Source organism: Myotis lucifugus, unplaced genomic scaffold, assembly GCF_000147115.1.
Source record: "Myotis lucifugus unplaced genomic scaffold, Myoluc2.0 scaffold_192, whole genome shotgun sequence".
NCBI lineage: Eukaryota > Metazoa > Chordata > Mammalia > Chiroptera > Vespertilionidae > Myotis > Myotis lucifugus.
The window spans coordinates 1,571,392-1,594,195 of NW_005871240.1; the positions used below are offsets into that span (position 1 = coordinate 1,571,392).

The following is a 22,804-nucleotide window of genomic DNA, read 5'->3' on the forward strand; positions in this document are numbered from 1 at the left end:
TGAAAACATGTACTTTTTAAAAATTACATGTATTTGGGTGACGTTGGTTAATAAGATCATATAGGTTTTAAGTGTACAATTCTATAATACACCATCTGTATATTGCAGTGTGTGCTCACCATCCAGTCTGTCCTCCTTCTGTCACCTCATATTTCACTTACTTTATCCTCCCTCCAACTCCCTTCCCCTCTGGTAACCACCATATTGTTATCTCTATCTATGAGTTTTTTGTTTTCTTTGTTCATTTGTTGCTTTCTGTTTTATATCCCACATATGAGTGAAATCATATGGTTCTTGTCCTTTTTTATCTAACTTATTTTGCTTAGCGTGATACTCTTAAGGTCCATCAATGTTGTCACAAATGACAGTATTCATTCTCTCTTATGGCTGAACAGTATTTCATTGTATACTACTCTGTTTTCTTTATATTCCACATTTCCTTTATCCAATCATCCATCAAAGGACAGTTAGAAAACTTGTACTTTAAAATATAGACTCTTGGGGACTCACATACCCTGCAAAAATGATGTCACACATCTCCAACAAATTACACAATTAAGGGAAAAAAACCTCTTTCTTGCTTGATTGTCTATTTGTTTTAAGTCTGCAGTAGATATTTGTGGCTATAAAGATCAACTGCTGCCAATTTCATCCTGGGATATTCTTAAGCCACCTCCATGGTCTGTTACATGCAGAGTTTCTCCTATACCAGTGATGGCGAACCTTTTGAGCTCGGTGTGTCAGCATTTTGAAAAACCCTAACTTAACTCTGGTGCCGTGTCACATATAGAAATTTTTTTATATTTGCAACCATAGTAAAACAAAGATTCATATTTTTTATATTTATTTTATATATTTAAATGCCATTTAACAAAGAAAAATCAACCAAAAAAATGAGTTCGCGTGTCACCTCTGACACGCGTGTCATAGGTTCGCCATCACTGTCCTATACTATGGAGGGCTATATTTAAGCCTTACCTTTCTCCACAAATTTAGGGCATATATTGCTTAAAAATTCACAATGCAGTGATGATTTTACAGTATGCACATTCTTCTCACAGAAGAAAGATTTATCCTAAGTTTTTTCTGAGCTTTCAGAATTTAATATTATTGTGTTTGTGTTTTAGATTGGAGAATTAGTATACATTGTGGAAGGAAAAGGTATGGCCCCCTTGCCTTCCAAACTACCTGCAATGACTTCCTCAAATTTATATGACTACACATGTTCTCCAGAAGGTAGAGTATACATATGCATTATCTATATATATAAAAAGCCAGCAACCGGAACACCATAACAACGGGAACGACCGGTCGCTATGATGCCCACTGCAGCCAGCAAACTGGCCCAATCGAGGGTGGGGCGGCCGGCCAACCCCCCTGTGGCCCTTCCCCCCTGGCCAGCCCCACCCCTGATCCCCCCACCCCAATAGAGGGCAGGGCTGGCCAGCCAACCTCCTGCAGCCCCTCCCCCTGGCCAACCCCACCCCTGATCGCCCCCCTCACCCCAGTAGGGGGCGGGGCTGGCCGGCCAACTGCCTGTGGTCCCTCCCCCAGATGGCCCCACACCTGATGCACCCCCAACATCCTGATCAGCCTGCAACCCCTCCCCTCAGCCAGCTCCACCCCTGATCACCCTCCCACACCAATCCGGGATGGGGCTGGCTGGCCAACCTCCCACCATGCCTCCCTTGGCTGCTGACCCCCAATCAGCCCCCCCCACCCCATTTGGGGGTGGGGCCCGCCGGCCAATCACCCACGGCCCCTCCCCCCAGCCGGCCCACCTCCCGACGTCTCCTCCTCCCAACAGGCCGGTCCTGATCTGCCCTGCATCTGCATATCACCTAAAGTCCCCCACCCGCTTCCAAATTTGCACACTGGACCTCTAGTTTTATTTATAAGGCCGGGTAAGGGACTGCTCCTCATATATTTACCTAAGCTTCCTCATAGCAAGTTTATCCAATATATATTAGATTTTAACTTTATTATGTGGGTAATATAACATTCTAGTTTAAAGTATAAAGTTGTTAGTGAAAGAAAATTTCTAGTTCATACCAGTCATTGATAGATGTCTTTCTTTACATTTATTTCTACCATTCCTACCTTCTAATCACTGATAGGAGCACAATGGTCACTGAATTTTTAAAAATACATATATATTTTATTGTTGACAGTATGCACATTAGAGGTATTACAGATGTCTCCTTTCCCCCAACCCTCCTTTTCCCCCCCTCCTCCCAGCCCCAGCCCCCCTCCAGGTCTTCACCATCTATTGCCCATGTCCATGGGCTATGCATATAAGTATATAAGTTCTTTGGTTTAACTCTTCTCGTTCCCCCAACCCCATATTGAGGTATGTCAGTCTGTTCTATACCTCCATTCTTCAGGTCTTATTTTGTCAGTCAATTTATTTTGTTCATTAGATTCCACAAATAAGTGAGATCATGTGATATTTGTCTTTCTCAGAATGGCATATTTTACTTAGCATAATAGTCTCCAGGTCACTGAATTTTTGATCATGTTGATAATATTTCTATGAAAGAACCATTTGATTAGAACTCTTTTTAGAGAGTACCAGGAAAATATCTTTAATTCCTGAAGACTTATTCTTGAATTACTGAATTAATACCACTAGAAATGTGTTACCTATTTTTACTGTTTAATGAAGACCACGACTTCAGTTTTATATTTCAAACCTCCCAAATCCATCCTGAATGGTAATTTCAAAGGCATAAATGATCATTGCAGCCATGAATGTTTTTGCTTCACCCTAGAGCTTGATGAGGACAATCCAGTTCTGTATTTGAAATGCAGACCCTGTCATACGTTGGATACGGACCTTATATTGCCACTGACTAACGAAGTCAAGGAAAAGGCATTGGCTTTTGCAGCACAGCAGCAGATGTCAGATGTAGAGTATCAGCGGAGGTTGCTCACAGGCACTCTGGAGAGCAGTAGCATCCGCGTGGCCATCGCCATCCTGGGGCTGACCAGGGTCGAGGTGGGAATGAACAGATGATGCACTTAAATTATTCTCTCTTTAAAAATATACAGAGCTATTACTTAATCATAACATTTATACATAGAGAAAAGGATTAATGCTGGTTTTCCCCAGAAAGACAACTCAGTAGCTTTTTACCTTTTGTTCTCATTAAAAATAAATCTGCAAGAAAGCATTGTACTAATTTTGCATTACTTCTAATTTTAGTAGTAATAACTAAATTAGTAGTAACTAAGCATACTATTAATTTTAGGCATGACACTGTAGCTGCTTCATTCACAGTTGTCTTCAATTCTGGCTGTACGTTAGAATGCTCTAGAAAACTTAAAATAATACTAATGCCCAGGCCCCACTCCAGAATAATTAAATACAAATCTCTGGAAGCAAGTGGGTGAGGACATGTTCTGAAAGTTGCCTGGGATATTCTGTTTTATATCCAGAGAGGCTCAACTCTGGGATCAGATGACCAGGCTGAGAATCTAGACTTTAACACTGCCCACATGTGTGACTGTGGGCTGGTTACTTAAAAATTTTTTTTAATATTTTTAATCTGGAGATATTGATAATTTATGGAAAACAAGTGTGATAATTATGTAAAATGCTTAGCGTAATACCTGGTATATAATAAGTACACTATATATGTCATTGTTGTTATTGTTATTACTATTAATATAGACTCTGTTATTGTACTTTGAACTCAATTTTATAATTAAAATAAGGTACAGTCTAGTCCCCACAGAGCTGCTAAAGCGAGTGTTCTAAAGCAGCCGTGGGCAAACTACAGCCCGTGGGCCGAATGAATAAAACTAAAAAAAAAAAAAAGACCGTACCCTTTTATGTAATGATGTTTACTTTGAATTTATATTAGTTCACACAAACACTCCATCCATGCTTTTGTTCCGGTCCTCCGGTCCCGTTTAAGAACCCATTGTGGCCCTCGAGTCAAAAGTTTGCCCACCCCTGTAATCTAAAGTATAAATCTGTTCATATTGCTCCGCTACTGGTGTGCCAGTTCATGTCAGAATAAAAACCAATAAATGCCCTTAGGATGGTCTTCATGACCCTCCTAGGCAGTCCCTCCTACTTCCCTGATCTCAACATTTCCTCTGGAGCCCATTCTCTCAGGTCACTCCCTCAGCACAGGCCTCCTTGCTGTTCTTCGCATGCCCAAGGGATGCTCCCCATGGCCCGTGTACTTCCTCCGTTATTTTTATCTAGATATTAGAGGCTAGATATCATTTACTTCAGATCTGCTCAAATACTATCAGTGAGATCCTGCTTTACCAACTTATATTTTCTTTTCTTTTTAAAATTAAATTAATTGGTCAACATGAGCATATAGGTTTCAGGTGTGGATTTCTGTGTTATAAGATCTGTATATTGCAATGTGCCCAGCACCCAAAGTCAAATCTTCTCCTGTCACCTTATATTAGTACTCCCTTCCCCTTGCCCTTTCCCTCTGGCAACCACCACACTGCTGTTTGTGTTCATGAGTTTCAGTTTTATATCCCACGTATGAGTGAAATCATATGGTTCTTAGCTTTTTCTGACTGACTTATTTCACTTAGCATGATGTTCTCAAGTTCCATCCATGTTGTTGCAAATGGCACTATTTCATCCTTTGCCATTGTGTATATGTACCACATCTTCTTTATCCACTCCTGTATTTTGGGACAATTTGGTTGTTTCCATGTCTTGGCCACCTTGAATAATGCCTCAATGAACACAGAGGTGCATATATCTTTGCAAATACATCATTTTGAGTTTTTTTGGGTATATACCCAGAAGTGGGATTGCTGGGTCGTATGCTTGAGGGGATGGGTTTTACCCAGGGATCATCTTTCTACTATTTATGCATGTATATGGTTTCTATCTTTCTCCCTTTCTTTTAGCTTTGTCTCTGGAACCCAGCATAGTTTTTGTTTTTATTGTTGCATTTATCAAATTATGTTTTGTGTAAGATTTGTTTTTATGTATACTCATCAATCTAGGATATAAATTCCTAGAAATCTAAAATTGTTTTTCTTATGTGTTTGTTTACCCTTTAATGACTTGCGCATGAAGGGTACTGTCATTGTTTTATTGGCTTGAGCATGGCCCTTAACAAACAAATGACACTTTAAGTCCTCATTGTATAGGCTGGTGTCCATCCAGATTGCCTCATGTCCTGATTTTTCTCAAAGTCATCTTGTTGTTTACTTATCCTTGCTTCCTTCTCATATTTGCAGGATGAGTATCCATATGTGTGTACTTCTCTGAATTTGTTGTTAAGAGTAAAAACGATAATAATGTTAATTTCTTAATAACCTTTGACTTTTTAATAATTACATTTGAAATGGTTTAAGTGGTCTCTAATGTTAAAAATTGAAAGTTTGATTTTTTCACCTGAAGATTAGTATTTTCTTTGACTTTCCTGAATACCATGCACTTTTTGTTTCAGCAAAAACTCTTAAGTGTAGAAAATAGCTAGAGAAGTATTGAATATGTCAATTTAAGAAAAGCAAGTACACCAAATCAAAACTTAGACATATCTTATTGTGCTTACATCCATCTAATCATAAAGGTTTCTTTTCAATTGACGTGTACTCTTAAATACAGTAACACGATTACTTTTTTCCAGCAGAACAATAAATAAGATAATTTTTAAAAATACTGTCACTTTTTTTAATATATATTTTTTATTGATTTCAGAGAGGAAGAGAGAGGAAGAGAGAGATAGAAACATCAATAATGAGAGGGAATCATTGACTGGCTGCCTCCTGCGTGTTAGACTGAGCCCACAATCGAGGCATGTGTCCTTGACCGTAATCGAACCCAGGACCCTTCAGACAGGTTGACGCTCTATCCACTGAGCCAAACTGGCTAGGGCAAAAAACTGTCACTTTTTTCCAAAATGCTTTTATGTGCACTTTTCAAATTATTTTGATGGCCCCATGGAGAAATATAGAACAAATAGGATTACACTTATAGTACAAAAAATTGGATGAGTGAAGCATAAAATGACTAACCTCAGGAATTGGGCAGAGATCACAACCCAGATCAGGGTAGAGGCATTATTATATTTTAAAGCTGGAAAACAAATCAAAGACACTCAGAGACACATAGTCCAACCTCTTACTTTTACAGACCTGTAAACCAAGACCATAAAATAGTAATATAGTGCCCTAAATTCACACCAATGATTTATGACAGAATAGAAATGGGCCCAGGTTTTTACCTCCGAGTCTACTACTCTTTTCCTTGCCCTGTATATCCTCCAGCTCATATGTTTTCTTCTTAGTCTATTACCATGAACTTGTATAAAGTAATAAATGAAAGTCTGTTATAGCATAAAATAACTGCATAACAAAATCTAAAATCAACCTGGAATATATTTGTTCAAAACTAAATCTATTGAATAAATGTAGAAAAGTGGACTATCTTCATTTTTTATTACATGACAATGTGCAATTTGAGTTTTGAAATATCTATAGAGCATTGATGGTGAACCTATGACACGCGTGTCAGAGGTGACACGCGAACTCATTTTTTTGGTTGATTTTTCTTTGTTAAATGGCATTTAAATATATAAAATAAATATCAAAAATATGAATCTTTGTTTTACTATGGTTGCAAATATCAAAAAATTTCTATATGTGACACGGCACCAGAGTTAAGTTAGGGTTTTTCAAAATGCTAACACGCTGAGCTCAAAAGGTTCGCCATCACTGCTATAGAGTAATGGCAACATGGTATATCTACTTTATATACTCTAAGAGATACTATCTTTTGTCAGGAGCATGAATTTATGACACTTAGCACTCATTTATTGAATTCATATCCTCTGGCCATTAATTAAACAACTTTAATGATATACTCAGTGATGTTGGAAAGATTCAGGGCTTACAAGGTAGGTTCTTTATATTTCCTGTTAGCTTTCTCATGTTTATGTTTTAAAACCATGCTATGTACTCCAGAATAAATAGCAGAAAAAATCATCAGAATTTTGAATTTGGATATCTTTTTTTAAAGGAAACCTGAAAGATCTTGGTGAGGATTTGGAAGGGCAAAGAAAAAGTTTTTGTATTTGTATAATTTAAGTGACCTTCAAGTCATAAAGTAATCCTAGTGATACTGTGAAAGATAAAGCTGAGTGTTATGGTTTTGGGCTGGTGATGCCAAGAATTCACAACTAAAAGAAGAGATAGATGCAGAGAGAAAGTTTATTTTACTTTCCCAGAAAGGAAAGGGCTAATCAATACAGAGGCAAAGAAATAGACTGTGTCCTGCTCTTTTAATGGCTGCTGTTGCTAGGTGACAAGGAAGGGAGGAGGATTTGGGGGCTGAAATTGAGCAGACATCAGGGAGGTTGTCTTTGTTAGTTCTAGGCAGATGTCCTAGGGAGGTGTCTTATCAGTATTTTTCCAAAGCCTATAAAACATTCTTAGAGCTGTTAACATAAGAAACATTCAAACCTGTACTAGTAAAGAATTTTTGTCAGCTTACTTGAGCCAAACTGTCAACAATTGCTGGAAGCAGAATCTCAGTGCATTGAGACAATGCTTTAGAGAATGGCAGTTTTTCACCTATTTTTTTTTAAATTACCATCAAAGGAAGAGATGTAAGTGGGTTACATGAAATCCATTTGTGATAGATTAGAGAGGTGGGAGAAAGCAAAAAAGGAGAAACTTCTGGGTTTGGGTAAAAAGTAAAATGATAGACACATGCTTCTTTTACATAGGTGGGTACAGGATAGTTAATAGTCAACAATTTACACGATAACAATAACAATGAGGGAATTTGTAGTCTCTACCTATAGTGTTGGTTGTGCCCCGAGGGGTCCAGAAATAATGAAAGTTAGAAGTTATCCTGACATTCCAAAGGTATTTTATCCTGGGTGCAGAAAGATAATAGGCTCAGTTAAGGTAAAGATTGATCTTTGTCAGGGAAGATACCAAACTAGGACATGACTACCCACCACAGACTGCTTTTTAATTGAAAAGTTTAATTTCAGACCATCCTTTGTGGTTACCTTAGGTCTCTGAGTTTGCAGAGGCCACCACGCAGGCATTCCCTGAGCTTGTCATGTTAGCATGTGGCCTCTTTTTGTCTACAGAGCAAAAGTTATGAAGAGTTCAAAAGAAGCTTGTTTGAAGAGGAGGGGGGAAAGGAACTTTCTATTAATTATCCCTGAGTTGTAAACCAGCAGGGAGGAGGTGTATACAAGAATGTAACCTTAAGAGTAACTTAAGTTGTCTTGCAGTTTGAACTGAGGTTGTTTGAATCAGAGGAGCTAACAATCTTGGGATTTAATTACCAAGTGCTTCTCATAAATTGTAGAATGCTATAGCAAAGAAAAAGAAAGGCCTTTTTTCTTGTTCTCACATCCATGCTGGGCACTAGTTAGAGCCATAAGGCGATAGACATTATTCAGTAACTATTGCTGCAGGGAGGAGGATCCAGAATGAAATGAACTCAGCTTCAATTTGTGCAGCAGTAACTGGGCATCTTAAAGGGAGGATAAAAAAATAGAGAGGGAGAATTAGTAGAAAGACTCTGTGACTTGATCAGAGTCACAGAAGTGGATATCTACAAGAAGAGAGAAGAAATTTTGTGAGAAATTTGTTAATTTGTGCTTATCTGCAGGAGAAACAAACTTCCCGAATCTTTATGGCTGGAGGTAATGATGCAAGTTGCAGCAAGGTACTCAGCTGACTGGAAGCAGTATCTCCTTGAATGTTTGCATTTCAAAGAGAGGGTTCTGAGGTCCTTGAGAAGACAGTGTGGGGGAAGGGTGATAGAAGATTTACCTCTCAAAGGGGAGAAAAAGGATTTATAATTGCAAGCTTTCTGAAGTAACTGCAGATATGCATCAATTAAGAAATTTGGATCACCTCTGTCAACCCCCTCACTTCTCATAAATGTCTACTTCTGTGACTGCAGTTTTTATATGCCAAGGTTGAGGCCTAGTTGAGAAACAGTTTAGAGGAGCCTGATTAGAGTTTGATCAAGAAGAGAGTCTGTGTCACATACAGGATGTCCCCAAAAATTGTATACACACTTTGAGTGATTATCAAGTCAGTGTTTATTAACATACAGTTCATTTTCAAAATTTAAAAGAATCTACAGAAATGATTAATTTATTTTTGTCAATGCCTGTTTTCAAACTGATGACTATTCTGGTCCAGGCGCTGATGATAATGTGAAGCAATGGAATCGCACACATCAAGGATCATTTCTTTTGGTGTTTGTGTGCCCTCAATCATTGACTATTGCCAGTTTTGTACTGTAAACTTTATCTTTTATGTAGCCCCATAAAAAAAAATCTAGTGGCACTTTAGGATAAATTTTCTTTGTTCAAAGATTAGTCTGTCTTCATTCATTATTTCAAATCAGTTAACCCTGAAAAGGAGTGAAAATTAAGTGAGCTATCAGCTGTTAAAAAGTGTATACATTTTTTGGGGACTTCCTATATTATTTTGAATGACCTGAAGATCTAGAAGGCAGACAATATGCATTTAGGATAAAGAGCTAGTTGCTGATATAAATAGATTATCTATTCACAATGACTAGAAAATTGAACCAAACCCAAACAATGATAAATGTATATTGAATTAATTTAAATTTCAGGATTTACATGATTTGAATTGCCAAAATACAGTAGGTAGAAAATGTGACTTTGTGGGGAAAAAAATTCTTGTGGATTTTATAGATAACTAGGGCCCAGTACATGAACTCATGCACCTTGAAAGGAACTGTGGGCCATGAGGCTGCGGTGGGCACAGGGGCGGGTCTCAGCCCATCTTTCATGCCCCCGCCCAGCCCCTCCTGCCCTGGTCCCTAGGCCCCTGTCTGCTGGCAGCCCAGCTCCTGTAGCTGTCTCTCCCACATGCTGATGGCACCGGCCTCACTCCCACCAGCTGATGGCATGGAGTCATTGGGGCTGACACCAGCAGTGGGTGCGAGAGGTGGCTGCCAGCCTCGATTGCCCTTCAGGAGCAGGGGGAGGTGGAGAAGCCCTGAGGGGCAATCAGGGCTGGCAGTCACTGCTTGCACCCGCTGACAGTGCCAAGTGATTGGGGCTGGCGCTGGGCACTGGCAGCAGGTGTGAGTGGTGGCTTCATCACCAGCAGCAGGTGCGAGCACCGGTGGGACCGCGGCACGTGGGAGCGAAGAATTTTCAGTAACCACCAGAGGCTCGCCCCAATGACAGCGACTGGTGCCCTGCTTTGGTCTGGCACCTCCACTCACCTGCTCCACCATCCCGCCATGGCCAGTGCCCACCATGTTCCGCGCTCTGCTGCTGATACCCACCATGTTCTGTGTGTGCCCCCTGGTGGTCAGCGCACATCATAATGACTGGTTGTTTGGTTGTTCTGCCGTTTGGTCTATTTGCATATTAGGGTTTTATATATATAGACTAGAGGCCCAGTGCACGGATTCGTGTATCAGTGGGGTCCCTTGGCATGGCCTGTGGGGATTGGGCCGAAATCCGGCAGTCCAGTGCTGCCTGCCACTCCTGCCTGTCTCTCCTGCTCATCCTGGCCCTGCTGTGCCTGCTGTGGGCTCGCACTCTGTCAGTCCCAGTTGGGAGAGGCTTGCACCGCCACAGCAGTGCCTGCTAGCCATGAGCCCTGCCTCTGGTGCCTGTCAGTCAGCTGAGTGGCACGCCCGCTGTGGGACCGCATTGACCACCAGGGGGCAGCTCCTGCGTTGAGTGTCTGCCCCCTGGTGGTCAGTGTGCGTCATAGTGACTGATCGACTGGTCGTTCAGTCACTTAGGCATATATATATAGATGAACCCAGTGAATGAGATAATTGTTAAAGGTACTAACATTTATTTTTGATGAGTAATGATATGATGATAATGATGGTGACGATGACAATGATGATAATGATAGCCAATATTTATTGAATTCTTTTTTTTTTATTGCTTAAAGTATTACAAAGGGTATTACATTATGCTCCAAGTACCTGGCATTTGTTTATACTTTAAATGTACCAGAGATGGGCAGTGTGTACTATTATAACCCATACTAGAGGCCCAATGCACAAAATTCGTGCAAGAGTAGCCTTCCTTCCTGCAGTTGCCATCACTGGCTTGCCTCTAGCACCCGGGACCCAGGCTTCCCTCGCAGCCCTGGCTTTGTCCAGAAGGTCATCTGGAAGGATGTCTGGTCTAATTAGCATATTATCCTTTTATTATTATAGATTTTACAAATGATGATTTTGTGGCTTTGGTTAATAACCTGGCCAAGTTTACTTAGAGTTGGGATATTTACTAGTAAGTGTGGGTAGTCTGGCTCCAAGAAAGCTTAGTCTAACCTTTGGGCGGTACTATGTTGTTGGTAGTAGAGCATCCAGATAAAAATAAATGGTTGTCTACCTCTGGGCTCTGCCTTGCTTGGTTCACATGTAGAGAGCTGGGTTTCTCTTCAGTGTTCTATTTTAGGAAGCACAGTATTGAACTGAATTGTGTCTTGAGTAGCATATGTATGGGGGTGAGTTGTAATCTACATTATATAACTAATGGTTGAAAGTACTTAAAATATCAAACTTATTTAAAAGATATGTTTGGAGGTCTCTGGAGGGGCAGAACCTCGTTTTATACGTGTGTGTGTGTGTGTGTGTGTGTGTGTGTGTATTTATTTCTGTCCCCCCCCCCCAAACTGTCATTAGCATAAGAAAGGAGACTAAGTGTATTGCTAATGAGAATTAGAACTGATGGGTAGATGTTAAGGTAAGCACTTTCTCAATGTGGTTCACCAATGGAATGGTTTCTTCCTGAAGCAATGGATTCCTCAACACTGAAAGAATTAGAGCAGGGGACACTGAGCATCTCTCAATAAAGGATGGCTCCATTAATTCTATGAAATGGGTTAGTGTTGTCTTCCACCAATTAAACAATAGTATCTAAAGAAATGAACAAATTCAACTCCTTGATTGATTTTCCCCCAAATATAGAGTCTAAATTGCTAATGCTCTCTTTTGTGTTTTAGAGTTAAAAGAGAATTACATTCCAAATTTTCTTTCTGTTTATTTGCAGACTTGTATGCTTTTTAATATCTCAAAGTTAAAGCAGCCTAAGTCCGTTTTATATACAACAGAAGTAAGCCTTCCAGGATATTTTTATGTCCCCAAGGAAATCCACATTCCTCAGTATCCGGAACGTCAAGATAAAGGATTTAAACCTGGGGTTAAAAAAGGTAATCACTAATGTGTGGAATGCAATATCTAGCACCATTGCAGGTACTGTGAAATTATAAAATAAAATAAAAAGATTACCTCTACTAATAGAGTTGTTCACAATATAATTGTAAAGATAGTTTAGCTACATATATACCAATTGTTATTATTTTTTGTTATCTTCACCTGAGGATATTTTTTCCACTGATTTTCAGAGAGAGTAAAAGGGAGGAAGGAGAGAAAGAGAGAAGCATCAAAATGAGAGAAAGACATCGACTGGTTGCCTCCTCCATGCACCCTGACCTGGGGCCAAGAGCGAACATGCAACCCAAGTACATGCCCTTGACCAGGAATCGAATCTGCGACCCTTTGGTGCATGGGTCAATGCTCTAATCTTTGAGCAACACCGGCCAAGGCCATAAATGCTAATTATTGAATAATATTGTGTGTTATAAGAAACCAACAAACTTCATAACAGTAATCTAAGTTATGTGCTGACTTTGGGTGCTAAATTACTGGTACTGAAATTTGTAGACATCTTTTTTAAGAATACCTATCTGATAAAGACAGTATATGCACTTTGAGAAAGGTGAACTCTTGCTTTAACAGTGAACCTAGTTATAGAAGTTGTTCTGGAGTTGAGGCTTAGGCTGGCTCTAAAGAATAGGAGGGATATAGACATTAAGAACATGTCAAAGGAGAACAATACCACTTATGAGTAATTTATCTTTGATATGGACTAGAGTATTAGTTGAGTACTTAATCTTGGTCTCCTGGTGTCTCTTTATTTTTATTTGTGTTTAGGAGAAATATTTAATAGAATACTAATACATTATTTAATACAAATGATGAGGTATAAGCAATGTGACTAAATAGTTTAAAATAGTAAAGTTAATTTACATTTTTCCTTTGCTTATTTCCAAACTCATGAATAATAAAATAAATAAATAAATATATATATATATTATTTTTTATTAGGGCAATGCACCATGTTTCATGGATTCTAAGTTATGTTATTGCTAATTATGGTTTTGTTAAGTTTTCATTTTATATTTTCCTATGGTTTTGTGTTAACTATAAAATATTTCTATATTTAAAATAATGGTTAAAAATCATAAGGTACAGGATAACCTCTTCACTTTGCTTTCCTAAGAGATCTGAGGTGTTGAGCATCTTCCCACATGTTTATTAGCCATCTTGAAAATGTGTATTCAGATCATTTGCCCATTTTTTAAAGTTGGGTTTTCTTTTTATTATTGAGTGGCAAGTGTTTTGTCTCTATTCTAAATACAATAACCTCAGATAGATGATTTGCAAATATTTTTTTCTCATTCTGTTGGTTGTCTATTCACTTTCTTGATAGTATCCTTTGAAGCAAAAAGTTTTAAAATGTGATGACTTTAAATTTATGTATTTTTTTGTTCTTATTGCTCTTGCTTTTGATATTATATCTATGACTCCATTGCCAAATTCAAGGTCATGAAGATTTAGACCTCTGTTTTCTTCTAAGATTTTTATAGCTTTAGTTCTTGAATTTAGATCGTTGATCCACTTTTAGTTACCATTTGTATATTGTTTGAAGTAGAGGTCCAACTTCATTCTTTTACATGTGGGCTATCTACCAGTGTCCTCACTGTTTTTGAATACACTATTCTTTGTGCATTAAATGATCTTGGCACCCTTATTAAAATTAATTGACCATAGATACATTTTTTATTTTTGAATTCTCTATATCCTGTAGATCTATATATTATCCTATAGATCTATATGTCTATCTACATTATACTTTTAAAATTACTGTTTCTTTGTAGAAAGTTTTGAAATCAGAAATTGTGAAGCCCTGCTACAATATTCTTTTGAAATGATATTGTTTTCGTTCTTATATCCTCACAATTTCATATGGATTTTGAAATCAACTTGTCAATTTTTATAAACAAGCCATCTGGAATTCTGATGGGTATTGCATTGAATCTATAGATAAATTTGGGGAGGACTGTCATCTTAACAATGTTAAGTCTTCTGATTCATGACCATGCAGTGTTTTTTCTCCTTTTCTCCAAAGATATTCCTTAATTTTTGACAGTTTTGTAGTTTTAACAGTGTAAGTCATGTACTTCATTTCTTCAATGTATTACTAAGTATTTTATTTTTTATGCTAACACTGTAAATGTAATTTTCTTAATTTCTTACTTGTATTATTTATTACAAATGTATAGAAATAGAATTGATTTTAATACTGAGGTTATATTATACAACTTTGCAGAACTAATTTTTTTAACTGGATTTTTAAAATTCTATGTTATACTGGGTTCTTTAGGATTTTCTATATATATATCTAGAGATATTCTTACATCTTCCCTTCTGAAGTAAATTGTTTTTATTTCTTTTCCTTACCTAATTTATCAGGTTAATACCTTTAGGACAACATTAAATAGAAATGATAAGAGAGTACATCCTTGTCTTTTTCCTGAATTTAGGAATATATAATCCAGTCTTTAATCATTGTGTCATGATAGCTGTAGGTTTTTCATAGATGCACTCTATGAGGTTGAGGAAGTTCTCATCTACTAGTATTTCTAGTTTGTGCCATTTAAGTTATCTAATTTTTGTATTGATTTCAGAGAAAGGAAGGGAGAGGGAGAGAGTGACAGAAATATCAATGATGAGAAAGGATCATCTATCAGCTGCCTCTTTCTCACCCCCTGCTGGGGATTGAGCCCATAACCCGGGCATGTGCCCTGACCGGGAATTGAACTGTGACCTCCTGGTTCATAGGTCGATACTCAAACACTGAGCCACACTGACCAGGCAAGTTATCTAATTTTTGACCTCTGCTTGTTTACAGCATTCTCTCATATTTCGTTTCATATCTGAAAGGCAAAAGTTAAGCCCCTACTTTTGTTTCTGAGTCTAAAATTTGAATATTTTCTTCTTCTTTTTTGTTTGTGTGTGTGTGTGTTGGGGGGGGGGGAGGTCCATTAGGCAGTTTTGTTAATTTAGTTGATTTTTACAAAGAACTAGCTTTTGGTTTCAGTGATATTCTCTAGTACAGTTTTTTATTTTCAATATCATTAATTTCTCCTTCAATATTTATTATTTTTTAATTCTACTTTCTTTAGGTTGCTCTTCTCCCCCCTCCTTCCAATATCTTAAAGTAGAAGGTTTATTTTTTAGGTTATTGATTTCAGATTTTTTTCTTTTTTGTTATAGGCATTCATAGCTATACATTTTCCGTAAGCCCTCCTTTTGCTGAATCCCATACATTTTTGTATATTTATATTCATTTTCATTAATATTAAAGTATGTTCTAATTTCCCCAGATTTTTCTTGACCCATTGATCGAGTGTATTAACAATAATAATATGCCCTGTCTGGGTAGCTCAAACGGTTAGAGCATCATCCTTATATGCTAAGGTGGTGTGTTCGATCCCTGGTCAGGGCACATACATACAAGAATCAACCAATGAATGCATAAATAGGTGAAACAACTAATCAATGTTTCCCTCTCTCTCTCCCTTTCTCTCTCAAAATCAATCATTAAAAAATAACTGTCTAAAAAATCCCAATAACAATAGATGTTTGGGAGGCAGGTTGAAATATTATGAATCACACAATATGTAAATTAGATTAATGTAAAGCTTCTCTGTTCAAAACCAGAGAAGATACTCCAGAACTCTGTTTGCTTGCCCTTCACCACCTCCTGTTGTATCCCCAGCAGTGGTTCAAAGCAGATTCTCATAAGATTGGGGCTCCAATAAATACAGTTTGGAAACCACTGATTTATTTCAATGTCCACAATTTATTGATGAGGAAATTAAACAGATGGATTAAATAAACAAACTAGAATCAAGTAGTTAGTGGCAGAATCCTATCTTGAACATATGTCCTCAGCCCCTTTAATTAAGATGCCAGATGATGGGACACATTATTCAACAAATATTTATTGAGAGCTTACTGTGTGCAAGCAGTGTTTAGGCACCAGAGGTAGAGCAGTGAACACAATAAAAAAGGTCCCTGCGTTTTAGAACTTTGATGGTGGAAAATTGTCCCTAGTGTTTGCCAGCCATCCTTGGGCCAAATGCTTTAAATGGCTTTTTCAGGATGGTTCCCACTCTTCTGTGGTTCATTCTTTCATTCTCCCTTGTAACTCTGGTTATTACTTTTTTGATAACTAGTTAGTTATATGTTCTATAAGTGGTTGTAGCACAGAGAATTATGACTAGCCACATGAGAATTTAATCCAAATTTTGACTTCAGTAATACTGTTTCAGTAAAAAGTATTCAGCCTTCTGGTTGCCATCTTGGCTCCAATTGTGCATGTGCCTACCTCCCTCTTTATTGTTCTGTTCCATCTTTGGGGAATGTCTGGTGGTTCCCTGGGGAGTGTGAAGCTGTAATTTCCTGGTGAAGCAAGCAGCTCATGCTCCCCAGTTGATTATGCTTAATAATGACTAATTCCTTTTGTTCCTTTCCTTTATTAATATCTAGCTACCTATGCTAACATCACCATTGAGATTTATATTTTATTGATTACTGGGCTTTCTGTAATGCTTTGTATCCTAATCTCAGTGATTGATATGCATTATTAGATTTGGAGAATGTGTTTTGGGGCAATAACTATATCTTTTGTTCTCCTTCCCTAATCACACATCTGGGTACAGGGCCCGTCCTGTTGATTAAAGGATTGTCCTCAATTGACAATGATATATCATGTCACTGCTCACAGACTCCTTGGCTGAGTCAGAAAATTGAGTCATGTACTCTTGTAATCTGGCCTCAATCCAAGCAGCCTCTATGGTGGCCAAATGATCAAACTGCTGAGAATGTCCCTCCCATCTCTTTCCATATCAGGTTAACTATTCTCTGGTTCTTTTTTTGCCCCACCTATGGGGGTTATAACCCGAATAGAATGCCGAGTTTCTCCCTTCTGTCTGAAATCCCTTTTAGAAATGTCATGTTTTTCTTCTCATTTTATTTCCAACCAACGTCCTTGATACTTCTCAGAAAAACAGACTTTTAGACTTGTAGTTAGCATCGTGATTTTTGAGATGGATGCTATACAATAATATATAAATCTTTACCAGAATAATTGAGCTATAATTGTGTGATTCCGACAAAACTAAATATGAAGAGACAGAACTGAAAATGCTTACTGGAAAAGTTAGGAAAGAATTTCTGTGAAGGATTGATAGCTTGGATTGACTTTTCTGGGCATTCTATATGTGATCTCATATATAAAAATAACTTAGTTGATACTCTATATCTGTATACATCTAAGTTGTGTTGCATTTCATTTAATTACTTCTCATAAGAATTGCTAGTTTAAATGTAATATTTGTGCCTCTTCCATTCTTTAATATGTTTTGTTATTTTTTTAAACTTATTTTTTTAGAAATGTTATTATATTTTATTGAAGATTAAAAAGGGTTTCATTCACTCAGCTTTGTTTTTTAAAGGATTCAGTGGAGAAGAAATCAGGCTAAGTTCTTGTCCTCAGGAAGCATAGAGTCTAGTGAAAATGACAGCAATTGGGCATATAATAATCCTGATCTGCAATTCAAATGGCCAAGTGCTTATCTACTTAGCTTTAAGGTTATTGGAGTGTTTATTCACCTGGTTACAGAAATTGTTTCAGGGCTTGAGTTGATCATAGTTGATTCAGGGAGAGTCCATTTTGGGCAATAGATGGCTTTTTATTTTTTTCTGCCAGGTTGGCTAAGCTGATAGGATAAGCAAGGGTAAACAAGGAGAGTCTCCAAGAATGAGGTCACCACAGAGAAAAGCCAAGTCAAAAGGCAGAAAAGAATGATGACATCTCATGATTTCATCTCATGATTTCTGGATGTCTCGTTGTAAAGGTGGTCATTCCCTTTGTATGAGCCAATAAATTACATCTGTGGCCCCTGCTTGTTTCAGTGGGGTTTCTGACACTTATAAATAAAAGTGGATTCAGAAAACTAGAATCCAAAGTCTATGTTCTTTCCACATTGCCAGTGTTTACCAACCCTGGCTGTATGTACGTCAGTGGCACCTGGGTACCTTTGACAAAGTACAGATTCTAGACCCACTCTAGACCTGCTGAATATTCCCAGGTTGGAAGAGGTCTAGGAACCTGTATTTTAAAAGTTCCCCTTCAGATCACTGCCGTAATTAATCTGCATGTTAGAATTGGGGAAGCACTGCTGCACAGCATAGCTGTCTCCAGTTTACAAATGGAGAAAGTCAGGCCCAGAAAATCTCAGTCCCTTCAGGAGGCCACCGAAGGAAGAGGTCACGTCAAGTCTCCTGAGTAAGAACTAAAGTTTACTAAGTACTTTGTCTATTGCTGTTTGCATTATGCTGTGCTGCATAAAATAGTCACCCTGTCCGTTATTCTTGGGTAAGTAATTGTCTTAGTTCCCTAAAAAATGAAGCCTAAGGCTAAAATAACATAGTCATGCTATACTTGGGAGGTGCAGGTTCGGGGCAATGAGAGTGAAAAAAAAGAGAAACAAGGAAGGGAAGAACTGGAAGCAAAGCAAGGAATCATGCATGAGCTGCTACCTCAGTGTCCACCAATTACCTCCATGAAGGGCACTTGCTCCAACAGATCGTTCAGCAGGTGTCATTTTTGGAAAAGCTATTTGGAAAGAAAGGCCCCTGAGCAATCAATATGACAGAGGAAGGAAAGATTTGATCTTCATATTCACCTCCTGTCACCTGTCTTGTTTGCTTGATTTCACACCATGGAAATCATGGTCCTAGGCGGCAAGGTGGCATTCTCTGGCCCCATGGACTGCCGGGTGCCATGCCGTACTATGGCAAGAGGAGCCAGAAATTCTCTACCTGTCTGTGGCACAGCAGCCACGGGGTTGGATCTCTTAGTTCTGCAGGAAGTTACAGGCCATTCTCAGTCAGAGAAACCTGGACGGTAGGACCGAGGTGGTGGGAACTAGGGGAATCTCAGGGTAAAATATATCTCATATCACAGTGTTGTCTTACTGTCAATATTTTAAAGAATTCTACTAGCTACATTGTCAGCAGCTTTCAATGTAGACAATATTCAGTTTCTTTCCCTTTCCCCTACCTTCTCTGCTGATGTGCCTCTTCCCCAGTCTCTGAGCCAGTTCTCATTGCAGACCTGGGATCCAGTAGCCCATCTGTACTGACCGCCAGTCTCCCTGTGTTATCTTCGCACTCACATGAGTACTATTTCAGCATCAAATCTGGCAGCGCTGGCTCCTTGTTCATATGTTCCCATAGTTGTGATGCATCTCCCTCTGTCCTGTGTGGTCCAGTACAGGCATAAGATTCTATTCTATATCTTAAACCCAAGCTTGTGGTTGCCAGACTCCCTCCCTGGGCACTGGTATGCTTTACCTGTCTGTCATCCATCTTGCTGTAGACAACCCAAGACCCTCTAACAAAACTCCTGCCCCTGAACTTAGGATCTTGGGGCTTTTCTTGACTGCAATTGGCCTCTGACATCAACCCGACCTATTCCTCTCTTCCCTAGGCCAAGTACCTGATTATCATTTGACTTCAGTCTTTTGAAAATCTCAGTCATAACTGTTGTTTGACAAATATGTCTTTGTCATCTGGGTGCCTTCCCCTATGTGTCTTCCCGCAGTCAGAGTTTCCAGCTTGTTCAATTGCCAATGTGTCCTGTCCTAACATTTGAGGGTTTTTGTTTTATATTTTTGCAAGTTCCAGGCTCTTTCTATGCTGCACCATGCAATAATGAGAAATGACTGTGTCCTGCCTGTATTATCAAAGAAAATATACTTTCAGTCAAATAATTTGCTATAACCTAGTCCACATAATTGTAATATTAGAGACTTTGTATATTCTTTATTCTCATAATTTTAATGTATGATATACCTTACTTTATTCTCATAATTTATTCTCATAATTTTATTCTCATAATTTTAATGTAAGATATACCTTACTTTGCCTTTTATTGTTTTATTTCTATGGACATAAATCCTGCCAAAAAAAAGAAAGTGAACTTTTAAACAGTGTCTTCTTTGTATAGGTTTTCAAAGGTGAACATATGCTCTGCAATAATACATTTAAAGAGGCATTTAATAAAAAAAAATAGTAGAAGCCTTATCCTCCTAGTTTAAGTTCTAGAGAATATGCTGTTTATTGGCTTGCTAACAGCTCATTCAAACTAATTTGTACACTTAGTAAATCAGTATGCAAGAACTTAAAATCAACTCTCTTCAAAACATTTTATTTTTAATATAAGACAGAGAAAGTTCCTGGTATTCAGACTTGAAACTGCAAAGCACAAAGTTAATTTGCTACTAGCAATCCCTGGCTTCCTTCCCCCACAGAGGTGTTAATTAGAAAGCAAAATCTTATTTTAATTCTTTTCTTGCCAGAACCGGTTTGGCTCAGTGGATAGAGCGTTGGCCTGCGGACTCAAGGGTCCCGGGTTCGACTCCGGTCAAGGGCATGTACCTTGGTTGCGGGCACATCCCCAGTGGGGGGCGTGCAGGAGGCAGCTGATTGATGTTTCTCTCTCATCGATGTTTCTGGCTCTCTATCCCTCTCCCTTCCTCTCTGTAATTCTTTTCTTTTGGAAATTTTATTATCTTAAAAATTATATGAAAATAAAACCTTCTCACTTAGAATACTGTCAAGCTAAAACTCCATGATAAGCTCTCTCTTAATTTTCCATTAAATGATCCATGAAGACATAAAGAAATTCAAAAATTCAATGGCAATGGAAAGAAAAGATAAGTTACCTATTTACATAAATCCTATGAGAAATTCCCAATGATTACTAAGCTGTTGTGGCCCGATTGGAAAACACATTGAATAACTTCTGCAGACTCATGCTCAATTAAAACATAATATTGCTATAGAAAGCAAACAGTCTAGTTCTAAGATCTGCCTTTTCCTCAGAAATTTATTATCTGCACCTACCAGAAAACTAGGAAACTGCCTCCTTATTGTATCCCTCCTGGCACATAGTAGAGGTTTTAAAATATTTTCCTAATGAATGAATATATGTGAAATAATTTTCAAGATGGCAATTCATCAATACTTCTTTGTTTGCATCCCTCTTGCAAAGGCAACCCCCTTCCCTGGACTTAAAACAACTATAACTGGAGGAGAAAATGTGGAGGACCATCATTCTATCAGGGATGTGTGGAATCAGGTGCTGGTGGCAGAGATGGGAAGAGTCCAAGTTTTTGTGCTGAGTGTTATTGGTGGGGTGAGAGTTAATCCATAGCAGGAAGACAGTGCAATTTTCTAAAATTTAAATTGTCACCTAGATTATTTGAAAACTGCCAGTAAATGTAAGAAAACATCCTGCCTACATCTAATAACTGGATAATTTTTTGATGTAGGAAATTGGCTCAAGGGTATGCATTGAGCTACCTCCACATTTAGATCTGAGAGATCATTGCAAAGTTAAAGGGGAATGGGACTCTTTACGGTGACCACTTAGGAAAGGTAACGCTCTACTATTTATTGGAGCAAACAAGAAAAGAAAAGGCATAAGCAATTTTATTAATGCTAGAAAATAAAAGAGTGACATCTAAATGTGGTATAGTGTAATAACATAATGGCAAAGACAAGAAATTGTGAACAACAAGAGAAAAAGACATTTTCACAGGAACAAAAAATTATACTTAAGGCAGAATTACCGGCAATAACAGTGGAAACCAGAAGACAATGGAATTATAGTGCTGAAGCAAATTAACTGACACTGTAGATTTTTAAATCCCAGTAAACTGTCACTCAAGAATAAAGTTGATATAAAAATATTTTCAATCCAACAATGAAATTGAGATAATTTAAAACTCACAGATATTTGCTATAAAAACAACTGGAGGATTGACTTATTGGTGAATGAAAGTGAATTCAGAAGAAATAATTGGGATCCAAGAACAGTGGTTAATAAAATAATCCGTAAATGTGGGTAAATTTCAATTAGCATTGGCTATGGAAATAATAATAAATAAATCAAGCATTATCAAAACAGAAAACTCAACCACTAGACAGTAATTTTAATTTTATAAGGAATAGGTTATAGGCAATGTAAGATTCTTATATTTGGAGAGAACAGTTTTGAGCTATTTTAAGACATCCTATATAATAAAACCCTAATATGCAAATAGACTGAACGGCGGAATGACCAGTAGCTATGATGAGCACTGACCACCAGGGGGCAGACACTCAACACAGGAGCTTCTCCCTGGTGGTCAGTGCGCTCCCACAGGGGGAGCGCTGCTCAGCCAGAAGCTGGGCTCACGGCTGGCACAGCAGCGGTGGCAGGAGCCTCTCCCACCTCCGAAGCAGCGCTAAGGAACAGCAAGCCTGGCTTCTGGCTGAGTGGTGCTACTACAGGGGGAGTGCCGCTCAGCCAGAAGTCCTGAGCCAGGCTCACGACTGATGAGCGCAGCAGCAGTGGCAGGAGCCTCTCCCACCTCCGTGGCAGCGCTAAGGACTCTTTGGGGGATGTCTGCCTGCCAGACATCCCTCAAGGGGTTCCAGACTGCGAGAGGGTGCAGGCTGGGCTGAGGGATCCCCCCCCCCCCCAGTGCACGAATGTTGTGCAGTAGGCCTCTAGTTTTAATATAAAGTATGAATGCTAAAAATTTTGGAAAACCAAAAAAAAAAATAGAGAATTAATGTATAATTTCT

At 38.4% G+C, this 22,804-nt stretch overlaps 1 protein-coding gene across 1 annotated transcript in view; it reads left to right on the forward strand.

Annotated features, from left to right (window-relative positions):
- Positions 1–22,804, forward strand: part of CFAP47 (cilia and flagella associated protein 47) — a 425,326-nt gene that overhangs the window by 278,530 nt on the left and 123,992 nt on the right. Inside the window, 4 exon segments of the mRNA XM_014462850.1 lie at positions 1,128–1,241; positions 2,774–2,998; positions 12,024–12,147; positions 20,434–20,439. Of these exon segments, the coding sequence (XP_014318336.1) occupies positions 1,128–1,241; positions 2,774–2,998; positions 12,024–12,147; positions 20,434–20,439 (469 nt within the window).